The sequence below is a fragment of the Euprymna scolopes genome, chromosome 3 (genome assembly GCF_053919585.1).
Source record: "Euprymna scolopes isolate OS-2025 chromosome 3, ASM5391958v1, whole genome shotgun sequence".
Lineage (NCBI taxonomy): Eukaryota > Metazoa > Mollusca > Cephalopoda > Sepiida > Sepiolidae > Euprymna > Euprymna scolopes.
Genome location: NC_136484.1, coordinates 1,415,503 through 1,433,269, shown reverse-complemented (window position 1 = coordinate 1,433,269; position 17,767 = coordinate 1,415,503). Strand labels below are relative to the sequence as shown.

The 17,767-nt window shown below is 35.6% G+C and overlaps 1 protein-coding gene across 3 annotated transcripts in view; it reads right to left on the bottom strand.

Moving 5' to 3' along the window:
• Positions 1 to 17,767, bottom strand: part of LOC145252763 (protein O-mannosyl-transferase TMTC4-like) — a 133,042-nt gene that overhangs the window by 61,222 nt on the left and 54,053 nt on the right. For all 3 annotated transcript variants that reach the window (XM_080112671.1, XM_080112680.1, XM_080112660.1), the window contains 3 exons: positions 15,823 to 16,030; positions 12,909 to 13,011; positions 6,107 to 6,201 (listed from right to left, as the gene is read on the bottom strand). In XM_080112671.1, coding sequence (XP_079968797.1) covers positions 6,107 to 6,201; positions 12,909 to 13,011; positions 15,823 to 16,030 — 406 coding nt within the window. The remainder of the gene's footprint in view (positions 1 to 6,106; positions 6,202 to 12,908; positions 13,012 to 15,822; positions 16,031 to 17,767) is intronic.

Genomic DNA, 17,767 nt, shown 5'->3' with positions numbered 1-17,767 from the left:
CAGACTAAGCATAACAATTTTTATTATTCTACTATGCACAATAGAAGCTGCACAGGCCGAAGTAATCCATTTCGGGAAATGTGACTTATTATTAAATTTACGCGATTTGACAACCGCTTCAGACCTTATTTAGGCCATACATTTACATCATTTGTGTGATGTTTAACAGGGATAGTAAAATTGCACTCCATCGAATATCAGTCTATTTAGAACACTTTTGTAGTTTTAAGTCGAAGATTGAAGGTGATATTAATCATTATTTTAATGTAATCATACAATTAAGTTGCATCAGATTGAATAAGACATTTGTTCTTTACATGTGCTGGATAATTAATTGAAGAAACTTGGATCGTCAACACGTGTTTAAAGATTGTTGCGGTGGCACCCCTACATATTCTGATGATGGACTATTCCTGATATCACTTCCGGTAACCAGTTTTTCTATCGATCAGTCTACACCACTCAACCAATATCCGTTTCTGTATTTTCTGTTCAAATATATTTCATGTCACTAGTTTCCAAAACTTCTCGTTCTTCTTTTAACATCAAATGATAACAAACTGGTGACGAGGTTTCGAAAACTCATTAGGAAAAACTACTTTAAAATACCCCAGTGTTCCCAATACAAACTGTCTACGAAGGAATTCGGATCCAAAAAAAATCAATTGATAATGATCCGAAAAGAATTCGCGCGCGAAAATTCACAAGCAAACCCTGAATGTTGTTCAATTGAAAAAAAAAAAGAGTAAAAGACATTTTTCGAAGGCCGCTTAAATAAAGTCATAACGGCCTAGAAACTACTCATAAAAAGCAAACGCAAGAAGGTAGAATGAAAACTCAAACCGTAAATTTACGTTTTTTCTCTTTTCTTGAGAAAAAGTAAAACAACTTCTGTTACAAAGCGTTTTGTAGCTTGAACTTTTTAACTGTCCATTTTAAAGGTTTAATTAATTTAGCGCACGTGTTGTTTCATTGATTTAATTCATTTCAAACTGGAAAACTGAAATATAACATTTGTGATTTGGTCAAGATTTTTTCTCCTCGAGTTTTGAATATTTTCCGTTTCTCTGACTGTCGTTGGCAGTGAACATTTTATTTTATGAGATGAGGAAAAAATGGCATTTTTTGGTTAAAAGCCAAAGACGCCATTTTTATCAGCAACTTTTCCTGCATTTCCACAACAAACGAGCAATAAACAGCAATAGCAACAAAAAATTTTGGAGGAGAAATTGTTATTTCAACAGAAAGGACAAGAGGAACTTTTTTTTTTTAATGTTGAACAAAAGAGAACACAGTGATAACAGCGCAGATTTTTTTTCCCAAAATATAATTTGGAATTCGATTGAAATATTCAGCTACGTACTGAGTCAGGATAAGATGTTTGATGCTTTTTATATGCGATACAAAGACTTATTCACTGTTGATTGCCAAGTGTGGACCATTGCTAAAAAGGTCCAATTACTTTAAGGAAACTAAAGACCACAGAACACAGTAAGTTCGTTGATTATTTACTACCAAGGAAGACGAGGAATTAAAATTCTCAGAGACGGTCAAACATTTATCTGAACTTTTCGGCACGAATACTTTTTCTCAAACGAGATGGAAGTGTTTCAACCTAGCTAAACGCGACGACAAAAGTTATCTCACCTTTGCGTCCATTGTTGGAAGCACTGTAATGAATTCCGTCTGGCTGAACTATCAGTGAATGGTTTCAAGTGTTTGATTTTTTCACAGGGTTTCGTCTTGACGAAAAACGAAGATATAATACGACGAGTTTCCCCAAGACTCTAAAGTGAGCAAAGGCTCACACTCCAAAAGCTGGCGGAAGATTGTCAACGCGTAGTCAGCATAAAGAGCGACTCAAGAAACATCGAGGAGTCAGGGGTGGAGTACTCCCTTGAAAAAAAAAACGAGGAAATAAGAAGATAACCCAAGCACAATCAAAGAGTGGTTATCCAATCTTCAAATTAAAATCACGCACACGTCCGTGCAGTCGTTTCCGCGGACAACATTTGTCTTTAGACGTTCTTACAAAAATAAAGCGTGCAATGCGTGTGGCATAAAGAAGAGAAGAAAATACAGAAGAGTCCGACAAGCGAGATCTGACATTGGACCGGAGAGGAACTTGCGGAATTATGTAACTGTTAACATCCTCAGCAAGGAAATGGATTTACAGCTGGATTCCGGTTCAGGCCTTTTAATCATCAACATACGAACATGGAATAGGTTGAAGAAACCAACCATGAGGAGAACTAACAAATCAGTTTGTACAATGACATGCGATAAGTTGAAATTTGTGTGAGAGCTGATACTCCCTGTGACATAGAATAGTACCTCCAAAAATGTAAGAGTCCTTGTGTGTGCATAAGACATTCAAAAATCTTTTCCGCAATTAAAATTTTGGGACCAACCAATGAACAATTTCTACCAACCAATGAACAATTTCTACCAACAAATGAACAATTTCTACCAACCAATGAACAATTTCTACCAACCAATGAACAATTTCTACAAACAAATGAACAATTTCTGTCATAAGGTAGAAAACTACTGGGACGCAGCAATTAGAAGTCGAGCTAAAAGGAAATTTTCCGGGAGTTTTTCATCGGGACTATGAAATTTCCTAAGACAAATAACCAGATTTGAGCTGAAGAGAAACACTCTACCTGTTTTCAACACGCGCAGTTCATAATTGTTACGTCCGCTCTGTTCCAGATGATTTATTGAAGCTGTTGATCATTCCAATATAAGAAAAATCATGTGAAACATTGATTCATTTATAGATGATGTTTAGCTGGGGGTTTTTTTACACAGTGATCACCACTTATCAAGGCCCGGAAGCCACTCAGGGATAAGGGTTATTGTAAGTACATTACGTTAGTGTGGAGATTTGAAGTGTTTACTTAAAGGAGCGGTTCATTAGGAATTTGTTAACGTTGGACTTGAACACATCCAAGTTGTAGTCCGGTGGGAAGCAGGCAGAAGGAACAGAGTTTCACAGGCGTGCAGTTCTAAGAAAGAAGCTTTGTCCATGGAATCCGCGTTTTGATTTAGGCACAGATATAGTGGGGAAATTTTTCACAGTGGATTCAGCTAGACGGGTGTTTTTCGTGAAAGATTGGCGAGGGGGGGGACAGAGATTAGAGTTCAGACGAGCACCTGCCATGAAAATAACGATAAAACAGAGATAGGCTCGCAACGTCTCTTCTGTGGGAGAGAGGTTGCAAGGTAGAGAAAAGGGCATCCCCCACTAAGCCACGAAGTCTATTTTGTACTCTGTCAAGGCAGGATAGGCTGTTTTTTGCAGCTCCTGCCCAGATATGGCAACAGTATTCCATCCTTGGACGTACTTGGCTTTTATATAGATAGAGAATTGCATCAGTAGTGAGATATCTTCTGGAGCGGTAGAAGGATCCCACCATCTTTCCAGCGACCTTGGCAACAGACTTGATGTACGTGTTCCATTTCAGATCAGGAGTAAAGGTCAAACCCAAAAGCTTGTCAAAACACGGGGCCTCTCCCAGATGAGAGCCATCCATCACAATTGATGCCAGATGGGGATAAGAGCGTTGATGGTGTAAGGATAGGAGTTTGGTTTTGGATGCATTAAAGGTAATCAACACATCTTCCCCCCACTGAACCACGCGTTCTAAAACAAAATTTCTTATATTATTAAGTAAAGCAAACATCATAAAAGTTTATATAAAATGAAAATTGAAGTGATTGTCATATTTGGTTTCCTCGTATCTATGATCTAATTTTAGCACGATTAAATGAAAATGGCGGGCAGCATACAAAATCCAAATGTAGTAAGTAATTAGATGTACCTCTCCATCGTTCTGTATATCAATACTATGGCTGATTGGGATAACTTCCGAACATTTATATTAGTTATACCACTGTACCCCATGTTCAAAAATACGTGTCCTATTGATTATCTGACATGACTGAATAGTTAATTCACGGTATAGACTGCTTCATACCGTCCAAAAAATTCCAGTTAAAGCCCAACAGCCAGCTGTCATTGCGCACAGAAATCACTATTTCCATTCCTTCCAACGTAATAGGTGTGAAGCAAAAGCCACTTTTATGACTGCCGGCAACCATTGTAAAAGAGTAATGAAAGAATGCAAATGATTCGTATGCTCAGTACGTCAAGTTTAAAATAACTGAGCAACGGCCTAGTTCCCACCGAATAAAAATAGGACTCCGAATAGAAGCGTGTCCTCTAACCTACTGTAATAAATGGGCCTGAGGTAGTTTCGTCAGCATCTGACAAAACAAAACTCTTTGCCAAGAAGTTTGCAACAAATTCTGCCCTTTGGGATAGAGCAGCTTTACCTCTTGTAGTTCCTCCTGTGACTGAAAATACACTGTGCCATACAAATATCTGTACGTGATGCTGCAAAGCTTATCAAAAATCTTGATTCCAGTAAAGAAACAGACTCGACAGTATTTCATTACAGTGCTCAAAAAGCTTCAACAGGAATCAGCTCCCATACTTACAAAGTTGTTTAAATTGTTGCCTCAAGGGGAAAGGAAATCCTTCCCAAAACACTGAGAAAATTCGTCGGTCTTCCCCATATTTAAAAATTACGGAGATCGGTCATCTACCTCTAAGTACATACCAATCAGTATTCTATGTATGCGTAAGTTGCTGGAATCTGTAATAAGCACAGTAGTCAACCACCTCAGCAAATAAAATCTCCTCAAAGACATGCCATATGGTTTCCGTTCTGCGAGATGTACTAACTGTTATATCACACAGGATTTGTGAATATCTCGATAGGGGTTTCGTTTCTAAAGCAGTAGCTCTTGACATATCAAAGGCTTTTGATCGAGTATGGCATAAAGGTCTAATTTCACAAGATCGCCAGCTATGGAATAGCTGGAAAAGTGCTCTCGATTATTAAATTCTTTCTCTCTGATAGGCTTATAAAGGTAATCGTTGATAGACAGAAATCAGAAACTCATACTATTAACGCTGGCGTCCCTCAAGGTTCCATCTTGGACCCAACTCTCTTCCTAATCTTCATTAATGATCTCCTAAATCACATCCTTAGATCATCCGTAGACATTTATGCAGACATCACCATAATCTATGGCCACACTTAAAAGGTCAGCAATTACCAAGATCTTTTTGTATCTATCTCTTCACATCTAGAAAACGTGATGCAATGGGGAAAGGGGTGGCTGGTTAATTTTAATACACCGAAAACTAAACTTCTCTTTTTATTATAAGTCTCTGATCCCCATTATACACAAATTTAAGTGATTGGCTCTTGTCTTGGAGAAGCTTCATGTCTTGACAGGCTTCTAGGTCGATCTTCACTCCTGACTTGAAATGAAACATATGCATCAAATCTGCTGCCAAAATCGCTGGTAAAATAATTGGATCATTCTACCGTTTCAGCGGGTTTCTCGCTGTCGAAGCAATCCTCTGTCTGTATAAGAGCCAGGTTCGCCCTTAAATGGAGTACTGTGTCCACCCTTACCCCTGAGTGGCCTTCGAGCCTTGATAAGTGCTGACCCCCATGTAAAAAAAAATCTGGACAGGCGTTGCTCGGCACGCCCTATCCAGCCATTAACAAAGTTCAAAACTGGCTTCGAAACCAAGTAGATAATGCCTTTTCCTTGTAACCTCTTTCGCACGAAAGAAATGTTGCAAGCCTGTCTCTGCTCTATCGTTATTTTTATGGCAAGTGCTCGACTGAATTCCAATCTATAGTTTCCTCGTTGCAAACTTTCATAAAAACACGCGACTAGCTACAAATACTATTCTCTATATGTGCATAAATATAAACGTAGCTTCTATGAACAAAAATCCTTTTCCAAAACTGCTCGCCTGTGGAACACTGTTCGACTGTACTGGTTCACAGTTGAATATAACATAGTAGCATTTAAATCCAATGTAAAAAAAAGTTCTTGCTGAGCCGTTCCTATAATCAAATTCTACCTAATTTACACCATTACGATTATCAAACTATCACTTTACATTCATTTTATCCTCGAGTGTTCTTGATAAGTGATGACGCCCAAGTAATAAAAAAACAATAAAATGAATCAACGTAAATATAAATCTGAAGAAAATATAAAAAAATCTTACCGTTGTCATCAATCCTTGCTCTTTGCACAGTAGAGAAATGATGGTTAGAAATGAGACGCCCATAATGTATTTCAAGTTTGGCAAAAAACTGTTGTCTGTAAACGAAAAAATATGGATCAATTATCGAAAAGCATCGTTAATGACAATTAATGCCGGGTGAATTGTTTTTAATTTGTAATTATGTTTCCCAACTTTTGGTCGTTCTTTTTTATCTTGTGTGCATCATGCCCACCAATGTATTTTTTACGATGTAAATATCACACATGTCGGAAATTCCAATTTTACTTGAATAAGATGTAATAAATTCTCACATTTATCCAGTTTAATCATATCTGGTAGACGACAGTATAAGGAGAGACTATTGCAGCTAGAAGCAAGTGTAGACGCCGAGAGACATCAAGAGCAAAGACATTTCTAGTCTACCGTTAAAAAATAGAATTGTTAGATAAAAATATACTCACATACAAGAACATATTGTAGAAGGTGGTTAACATATAGTAAAAAATGGTAAACAAACTTTGCACACTCGTGATAAGTGGCCGAAATTTCCATGTTCAACGCGATGCAATGTAACCAATTGCAAGAATGTTAATGCGCATGACCTGGGTCAGGATTATATGCCCATTTTTTATTTGCATGCGACGAGCAGTCACTTGTTTAAGAGACGATTAATAACAACGATTTTAATTAGAAGCAAACGTGCACGCTTAGAGACAGCAAGAATGAGAAGATTGCTAGTGATCACTTATTAGTGGAATAATCAGATGAAATGGGAAAATATCGATTAGATATGTAGAATAGCTGACAAAGAAGATAGGATCATGTATGAAGGTTGTAAAACTTACAATAGCAATGCTATTATTTGTACTATAATACCTTGATCGTCAAATTTATGTAAAATTTGTTAAAAATATTCTATGTAGTAGGGAATTTACATACGCATGCGATCTAGCGAAGAGATTCGTGGATGTCAGGTAAGTAATCAGTGCAAAACTGCACGAGATATTTACTGAAGATCGTTTAGGACTAAATCGCTGGTGAAAAATACAACCAAAAATAGTTTACTTGCTGAGAATAAATATTACAACAATGGAAATAATAATTAAATTGTAAATATGTTTTATTTATGTAAGAATTGGCTGATCTTTTTCTAATACCTTATTCCGGTTGTATCCATAAGAGGGAAACTATTCAAATTGATCATAGTTTCCCTCGTTATTTCTAATTTGAAATTTATATAATAGCTACCTGTGAATATATTGTAGCTGCATTTATTTATTTTACACCAATATTCATCACAAACAAGGCACATTGTCACTGAGACGTAAGGGGCTACTGGGAATTGGGAATCATGTCTACAAGGGATTCTAAGCATCGAGAGAGCTCTACAGTAAATCCCTGGAGTTTTGCTGCGTGTCACGTTAATCAGAGGCAATTCCGTCAGGGAACACCAGTGTCACATGTTGTTCTGGACACATTCGATTAAAGTATGTCTATAACAAGCACAGAGATGACCCATTTCGGCGATGAGACATGAGTTGGAGCTTGTTGGACAGTGCGGAACCTATTACAATGGAGACACTTTGTGGACACTCTCCAAATAGTGGTTAATGCACCGGCCTTTATATGAGTACAATATTCATTGCTTCAGCGAATGGTAGTTTGTAAAGATATTTTGTCAGAGATGAGTATTTTTCCAGCGTGGTAAAGAGAGCCAACATTTTTTAGCAAACTTGGTAATGTATTTGTATGTATTTGTTCCATTGTTATATTGTCTGCAAATAGTAGGATATAGATCTCGAATAATGGACCCTCAACTTGTGTCATTATTCATCGTAATCTCTAGCTAGAAAGATTCTTTGTAAATGTCATTGGATTTTGTATATATTCTGAATTTCGAATTAAAGAAGTTAAATGGTTTCCTACCCAAAGAGAGTTTATATAAGCTATAGTGGACGTATCTGTTTGCCCAAATGAACTGGGCGCATCTTAGCTCTTTCTGCTTACCATACCACCGTCGTTGTAGGCGATTGCTGGCTTTGTAACTCCGTTTCAGCTTTGCGAGAGCTGCACGTCATTATCCAGAATCGAACAAATATTTTGGCACTCTCAATTATCCATTTCCCTTCTTTCTTTTCTCTTATTCTTTCTCCTCTCTCTCTGTGCGTTGTCTTATCTTTATAATTTTAAAAATGTTAATTTAATTTATTTTTATTGCCTACTCCTCTCTTTTCTTTTCCCGTTTCCTTTCTTCATTTTCTCTCCCTTTATTCCTTTCTCTGGGATTTTAATATCTATAAGTAATCACTAAAAATCGACCATATATTCCGTTTTTATTGTTATTTTTACTTAAATCATCTGACGATATTGACGGATCATTTTTATCCTGTCCGTGAAACAATTTGTAATGAATTAAGTTAATACACTTGAGGTTGTAATAATAAAATGCATATATATATATATATATATATATATATATATATATTATCTTTTTTTAATTTTATTTATCTGTTTTTCATATATTAGTAAAAATAGTAACCGTATTATTTTACACTTTTTTATTGGGGAAGTGTAATTATCCACTGGAGAGCAATGTATTTAACAGCTGTTCTGTTTTTAAATCTCCGAAACAACTACATGGTAAACGGCTGATGATCCCCGTTTTCTATGAAAACATTTTAGTTAAGGTTTTCTCTTTTCATCCTTATGTAGTTAAATTCTGTTTTAAAATTGAAGACTTTAGCGAAAGCGGCTTATGTAAGTGTTAATCTATGTCTATTTTACAATTTTAGTCAAGGTTTTTTTTTCCATCCTTATATAAATGAATTCTCTTTTGTCATTATAAAATTTTTAGAAGTCGGATTATGCAGGTGCTAAGTCTGCGATAGGTTAAATTTAATATTTTTTTCCTTCCGGGAATTTAAATTGCATTCTTTATTTTTATTTTTGTATTTTTTATTCAAAGCTTCTTTAGACTATATATTGGGTTTTCGACATGTATGGCTAGGTTTCCTTCCTCTTATCTATTTGCCTTTCTGGTACCTAAGGTACTTAAGCTTTTATGCATTTTTATTCTCATAGCATTTATATGCTAGTTAACATGTCGCAGAATGGATCTTGTAATCCTAAACTTACTTATTAATAATGTATCCTTTTTCATTTTTTTTATTCAAAGCTTCTTTAGACTAAAGCCCCCCCCCCCCTCTTGGGTTGAGCACTATCGTAAATAATCTCACTCGCTACATAATTTAGCTGAAAAAATGCGAAGCTCGCGGTTTGTTTATAAACATACGTTTGAGCACTTTACGAGTGGCGGACGGATGTTTATTTAAATAGACATTCGGACAGATTAATTGCGGCCACCGCTTCCGTAGTCAAGGGGTAGAACTGCCGACTGTCATCACGACGGTTCTAGGTTCGATCCTCGGCTTGGGATAGGTGTTAGTCTAGCGGCACTGATGAGTTGTGAAACAACGAAACAGGACTCTATGTCGATGACTAAAATATATTTTATATTTTATTTTATTTTATATTTTTATATATATATATATATATATATATATATATATATATATATATATATATATATAAGTAGTAAAGGTCAAGATATTTTAGAATTAAATTTAGAATATTCATTCAAAACAAGGAATATGAAAATAAAATGGCAATGTTTCTCATCCCATGCAGTTTAAAACAGTGGCACTTTTCCTCAGAGAAAAAAGTTAGCAAAAATAAGTATAGATAAGTATCTATTTTTGCTGGTTAGCTCAATTTCTTACAAACCGTCGAAAAAAAAAGAAAGAAAATAATAAGTTTTTAGAGAAAATTAAAAGGAATACTGATCAAAATCCCGTTAGATCCAGTTGTCTTGCCTAGCCATATTATTATAACACCAAAGAGACTTCACCAGATGTTATTCAGTGCGCTAATGGTTAACCAATGGATTTGACTCAGGTGAAACTGTTCTGTGTAGATATTCTCGAAATACTGACGTCAAACGTCGGTAAATCTCTTGCAAGTGATGAGACTGCCACATATGTCGTTTATGCCAAAGAATTGCTCGGTATATTGTAACCTCTGGTAGTGTGCCTTTGGGGGACGATAAATTTCAAGTTCACCTTTGAATGTATCAAAGCTCGCATAAACTTTGCTTTGTGACGCTTTGCTTTTGTGGAAGACACACATTTCTTCGACTCAGTTTTGGCTGACATTTTGTGTGGTATTTTAACAGGGACTTATCAGAAAGAAATTTATCGTCGCATTTCTTCTTAACAGGACCTTCTCAGAAATTGAACGTCGTATTTCTCCTTTATTTACATATTCTCTTTTACAGTCAGAGTTGAAATGCATTCATTTAAAAACTAGTCTATCAAATAGTATCGTGTACGGAGAACATCGACACAATTTGTGGAAAGAAAGGAATAAGCAAACATCGCCATTTTTGACCAAATCTCTGATAAACAAGCGTCGACACTAACTTCCGTTTCAATATATTTTCCTTTTTGTTCTTCCGTCTCTCTTTCCTTTTCTATTTCTCTTTTTCCTGTGGCACGCGACGTGACCGATGATGAGCGACCTGTTCCATTATTGGTTTACATACGCAAACATGACTCTGTAATGAAACGAACCTTTGCGTACTAATCCAGTTTTAGCGAGGTAGGCTAAACATTGTATAATTATGAACAAACTCTACGATCAATGTATTACCTCGGCAATAATATTAAATTAAATAATTAATCTCAATCCAAACATGATCGAGAGAGATCAACAAAACACACATCGACTCATCAGTTTTCTACTAAAAATTATTGCTTGTATAAAAATGTATGTTTTCCACTTGTCTTTAATAAATTTTACAGGTTTTACATCTATCTTCGTTAATTTACTAGTCGTTGGAATACGTAATGCTGCGCAACAGAGCCCACAGCTTTGATATTTCTCTATTCAGGCCACAGTCAACCAGCATCGCTTCTGTTGGTGATGTGAACTGCTGCCTCTTTCCACATGTCCTTAACACTGATAACCGGAGGCAAAGTGATTTTGCTGACGATGGCACATTCTTACTCCTTTCATCAGCATCATTTTGCATGTGTTTTACCGTTGTACAGAAGTGTGTCATTAATGTCCCTGCAATGAACCCTCAGCGAACGTATTGCCTTAACTGCGAGAAAGCTGATGGGTTTGGATGCCGATATTCTGGGTTAGGTACGGAAGTAGCTTCCTTGGCTAATGCTCTCCTTCGATGTTCGATGGGGAAGACCGCGAATCTCTGTGGGAAATAGGGAATATCCTAGCATTTAACATTAATAATCTATGGCGATATGACAGGTACGTTGTTCTGTCTGTCGAAGGGGTTCGCGCAAGAAAAGTGATCTAGTACGTGGTGTAACATGTTTCGAGGGGTTTATTAGCTATGTCAGACAACTCGAGGACTCATAGAAGAATCTTGTGCTAACTACCGCCGGTGTAACTAAGGGTTTTTCCATCAGAGTTGGAATGTAATAGAGCGAGGAAGCACCTATGGCGACCGTATGCAAATGCCGAGTCGTGGGCAAAGTGACGTCACGGTGGGGAAGAAAGGAAAGATATAAAAAGAAGAACGCGTACGTAGACCTGGAATATGACCAAGATCGAGAGGACAGATGTCAGAGAGGAGGACCAGGATCACGTTTTCATAAAGAAAGTGCCCGGAAATAAATCATTGTTTCAACGAAAAAAAAGTCGAGTTTTTCCTTGCCTAGCGACGGAGTCTACATGTTAAAACGTGTGTAAAAGTGTAAAACGTTACAGTATTAAATGAAGACACCGCCCTCTGCCCGCTGATTTTCATTCTTGTGTAGACATAACCAATAAACTGATCATTCTCGAGATAATATTGTATGCAAATGATCTTCGCCTCGCATCAAAATATAAATCTGACCTGCAACAACAAATACAGTCTTGGAAGTATACGATAATCTGTGGTTGAACATTAGAAGAATTAATATTTAACTACCAATAAAGACGGTAACATTGTACTAACCTTCTTGTTTGATCAAGATTTTCCATGAATACACATCTCCAAATATCTCGGTTCCGCATTCAGTGATGACAGCAACATCCTCGACATAGTTGCTGTGCACATCAATACGTTGTAGCTCAAGTGGATTCTCAAAACTGGTATCCGCTGTGGCCGCGAGATCAACGACCGTTTAAAATTTACTGGACTGTGGTGAGATTGTTGATTTGTACATTTCCTAGCGTTTGACAATGAAGAAAGGCAAAGTGAAGATTCACTGTTATGATGGCCAAAATGCTTTTCCTCTGTATGTGTGAAATCTCACTACTTTAGTAGGTTTGTAATGAGGACATGTAAGTCATCCGTAGCATCAGACCGATCGAGGGTAAAATGTGTGAATGACAGCTCAGAAGGTTTTTGTGGCATGATCAAACTGCCAACAAGAACAACTGTCGCGAAACTTGTGCTAGAAATTGCCAAGAAGCAACCGAAAAAGATGGGCAATGATGAGATTAGCAGATATCCTACAGAAAATTCTCTGCAAAACAATACTTCACTTAAATAAAGTCTGTGGTCGTGTAAAAGGGAAATTAAATTCTACTATTTACGAAGCTTTTGCAGAAAAGATGTACTTCTAATAAAAATAAAGCAATTTTGCAGTAAAAATAATGATACCAATCATACACAGTTCGCAGATATACTCATGGTTTACTATTTATAAACAAGTTCATATTCGTTTCTGGTAAATGAAAACGAACGAACTCTGATAAATGCCAATAGGAATAAAAATTGGATGAAATTTACCTGTTTGTTTCTTGTCCTGTGTTAAGGCATAATGATAGAGGAGGAAGGCTTGTAGACTAAAAAGTGTATATAACATGTCTGCTTGGCCAACAATTGAAGCAACCTGCAATTAATAACATAGTATGATTTTTTAAAATTGCAAATTTTACTATTTTTATACAGTATGAGTGGGACCCATGAAATTACAAGCTGTTTAACCCCTCCCCTTTCTCTTTCTCTTTTTCTAGACATTTTATAGGTATATTCATTAACTCTCGTATATTCGGAAAATTCAACACTGTAGCCTTTAAGAACTAAATTTGCAAGGAAACCAACTTAATTAAATCTCTGTTTATATATAAAATTCACTTTGTCTCTGTGTGTGAATGTGTGTGTGAGTTTGAGTTCGTTCCCTATGGACTCCAAAAGAATTGAGCTGGTCTTCTTTGAAATTTCACAGAAATGTACTTTTTGTGGATGATTATCAAAAATCAATATTCAAAAAATCTGATAAACGAATTAATAACCCAACGTTGATCGAACAAAATACAGTAGTCGTCTTTCTAAACAAGTAGATACTAACCATAAAGCAAAATCTAGCTAAAATTCAACTATGCTTTTAGCAGTTTTCAGTTGGTCGTTTCACGTATATTATGTAGCTTACTATGATTTGTTTTTATTATTTAGGTATTTACGCAAGAAGATACCTTGCCGAAATAATAACGCTATTATTTAAAAACTTATTCTTAACAAAACAAAAGATACTGCAAAACTTGAAGTTAAATAAGAAATACTACTAAAAATAGTACGTTATCTTCTTTGCAGAAGCATCAATATTTCTGTTAAAAACATATTTATAGGATCAGTGGAAAATTTTATTTCACTAAATAATTTCCGTGAATAGAAATTTAATTTGTATATTTGGTGTAAATAAGCTTTATTTAAAAGAAAATGAAGATTATACCATAGACTTTTCATTTTGCTTGAGATCTCATTGATGCTTTGACCTTCTCATCTATATATATATATATATATATATATATATATATATATATATATATATATATATATAATTATATATTATAATTATTTGTAAATTCTGTACCACAAATAAACTCTTTTACTATTTTCGAAAAAGATCCACCCAATCATAAATAAATACTCTCAACCGGCTTTCTGGTTTAAAAAAGAAAATTTCTCGCCTCAAGCTCTTCATCCCTTTTTAAAATCTTGTTCGGAAAATAATGTAACTCCTCGATTTATTTCTAAACGTATCTCGCATGTCAAATTGTCCCATAGTTCTATTATTGAGCGTGCCTTTCTTACCTATGATATTAAAAAAATTCTCGCCAACTTGAATACCTTTTAACTATTCGTCATCGTTCATGACACCCTACCTACAGTTTTTTGTCCTTTTTTGATTTCGTTCGTTTTTCTCGTTTTTCAAACATTCGATAAAGATATAATCCTACTGGATTGTTGGTTGTTAACGAAACAGATTTGTAACATAGACCTCATGAATATAATAAACAAATCACAAACGGGAAAACTTGTCTTTGGGACATAGCAAAATATTTTCGTGTATTATATGTATGCTCTTAAACTACAGGAATAATCATTGAGCTTTTCAGTTGATTTATCTTTTTATTTTTATCGTGTTATTATTATAGATTTGTAATGCCTCGTGTACGTAAAGGATATTTTCAAGATAATTATTAGCATATGTGTGTGTGTATGTGTATGTATGTATGTGTCCACATCGCTGGCGAACACCTGTCACATCTAATCTTCGCTGATGATATAGTACTGATGGCACACTCTCTTGAGGAAGTAAATGAAATTCTAAACGACATCCATTCTAAGAGCAAATCGGTTGGCCTCAACATGCATCATGGAAAGACCAAGGTGATGTTAAACCAATGCGTTTCCAAGTCACCAATAATTGTTGATGGAAAGACAATTGAGGAAGTTGAAAGGTACATCTGCTTGGGAAACAAAATTGCGAAGATGGAGATCTCCTCCCTGAGATAAAGAAAAGGATAGCATTGGGATGAGCAGCTTTTGGGAAAGTGGAGAATATCATGAGAAGGCGAAAACCAAATATTTCAATCAAAGGGAAGATCATCAATGAATATGTATAACCTGTGATGATCTATGGTAGTGAAACATGGGCCCTGCCACCTCACCAAAGTGAAATCTTGTCAGTAACACAAAGTAAAATGGAGAGGATAATGTTAGACATCAATCCACAAAACAGAAAGACAAACATCTGGATCCGCCAACAAACAAGAGTTATTGACATCCATACTGCCATCAAAACATCCAAACACAGATGGACAATATGACAACAGACGGTCTATTAGACCAACGGAATGGACACCTCGTGAACACAAGAAGTCAAATGGATAACAAAAAACAAGATGGAGGAACGGCCTGATACAAAACAGTGGTCAGCGTAGAGTTCGATGCAGAGTTAGATGGCTAAAGTCCATCGAGATGTTTCTCATTAAATGAAAAAACCGTTATTGATCGATTGATTGATTGATTTATTGATTTGATTTGATTGTATGTATATATAAACTGGAAAAGTAAAATAGATAACTAAATTAGAAACATAGATAGATAATTATTCTGCTCGAATAATTGTCTATAATGTATATATATGAAATCAGATAATTTTCCTGAATAATCTTCTATTTATATATCTATTTTGCAGTTATTTATTTAACGATTTATTTTCGTAATTATCTATCTATTTATTATACGATTTATATAAACAATATTTCGACAATCTAAGAGATAAAGAGAGAGATGGAAAATGAAATTGTACAAAATATATAGCATTTTTAATATGTTCCCATTTATTTGCATTCTCACAAAGACAGATTTAAATTTATGGTCAGTTTTTTTTTTATAAATATTCAAATTCACTTACACTTTCTGTGTGGATTGGATGGACTGCAAATAAAAGGCTGGCAAGTATTATTCCTTCTCTCGTTTCGGGACGTAGGTCATGGAGTTCCCCGTCTGATAAGATGACGATTATGACGAGCATAGAGAGAAGTGCGTTTAACACGTGCATCCCAATGTTAAACATGTGAAACAGTCTGGGATCCAACTTCCCCGCCAAATGGTGCTGTAATCTGCAAGAAAATTAATAATATTAAACAATATATTAAATTAAACAATGACCAAGATCTAAAAGAGTATAATGGGAATATTTCATAATCTAATATGTACTAAGATAGGTAAAGTTCAATTAGAAAATTAAAGATAATTGCATAAACATCTATTTTCACGTAGCATGAAAAAGAAAACATACAGGAGCTGATCAACTAAATTGCGATATGTCTGCCTCACTCTCCAGCTAAAAGCGGATACAAGTCACTGTGCTTCTATGACCTCCCGAGGGTCAGAACAAAGTTATGTGTTCCTACGTGATTTCGGTAATTGACTCCTTTTTTTTCACAAATAAAGCACAGCTTTGGATATTTAAAACAAGATAACATTGATGGTAGATAATATAGTTGTTTGTGCCGTACCATTTCCTTAGACAGGTTCAGGAACCCGAAACAAAACCTTATGACATTAACAACATGATATAAAAAGAATTATAAATAACGAAGGGAAAGCCAAAACAAGGAAGCGTGTAACTAACTATGAACACCAACAAAACAAAGTATCATTTACACATGTCTTTAAAAAGAAAGTTGATTCTAAACTTGTTTTGTTTTTCCATTGTATACACAATTGTAAATGTTCAACTCTGTTAATAAAGGTTTTGGCCATTTCACAATCGGACCAAATTTAGTTGCTTTTTCGCGTCAAGTTTAAGTGGCGGCGCGGAAATAACCCGATTTTCTGGCAGCCTTCAAGACAAGCTGCCTTAAATCTGTCTACAGAAATATTGTGGTTAGTATTTTTAATTTGTACCATAAATATTGTTTGTGTCTTTTGAGGATCTTGAACGGTCTTCTTCAGAATAGCAAAGTATGTGTTTCTTCGTGATTACGCACAAACACGTAGACGTTTGCATATGTTTAAGGACATAAGTAAGCTTCATGGACTGTTTTCTGTGATGGTGAGTTTTGCTCTCAATGTGATGAATAAACCTTCCTCAAAAGACGTTTTAGATCTATCGTTTTTTAAAGAACTGCTCGGGAAGTTTCAATGTGGTGCGACATATCATCTTAGCAGCTAAACATTCCAAGTATTTCTGTCACTGCAGTCAAAGTCTACGGAAGATCAACAATGGGTTTATCAATCACTTTGACTAGTTTTTAAGGCTTTCTTAGATGTGTGATGGAATCGTTTTACCGAGCCACTGTATTATAAATCATACTCTATAGATTTTACTCTCTTGTTTCCTAACATTTTATTTAGTTAGCAATAGAGATTCCAGTTAAAGTTCTGACCTGTTTCTCTGCTAATGTCAGCCAGAATTTTAAAAGGGACCACCTATCCAAAAAAAAAGATTTGCTGTAATGTCGGCCGTGATATTAGATATAACAGGGTTTCACACTAGCGTCTAAAATGATCAGCACATGTTAACAGCGAACTTTTGTCTTGTTATGTTAACAGTTGGACAGTGGTAGCCAAATGCATACGTTCAAATCTTTCATCGGTAAGCACAAAAGTACCAGAGAAAGTTTAGATGTGTCTTTCGCTCTTTATCCTCTGGCATAAAGCACAGAAGTGGTATTAATCCCAAATATGAGATTTCACACCAAGCCATACACATCTACTAGAGATCAGATGAATTGAAGCATCTTCTCTAGAGCGAGAGAGAAAAAAGTTCAGCCTGAATATTTAAAATATAGTCTGGACAATTTTAAGGATGTATCACATCATTAAAACTTTCCCAGTTGCTGGTTGATTTT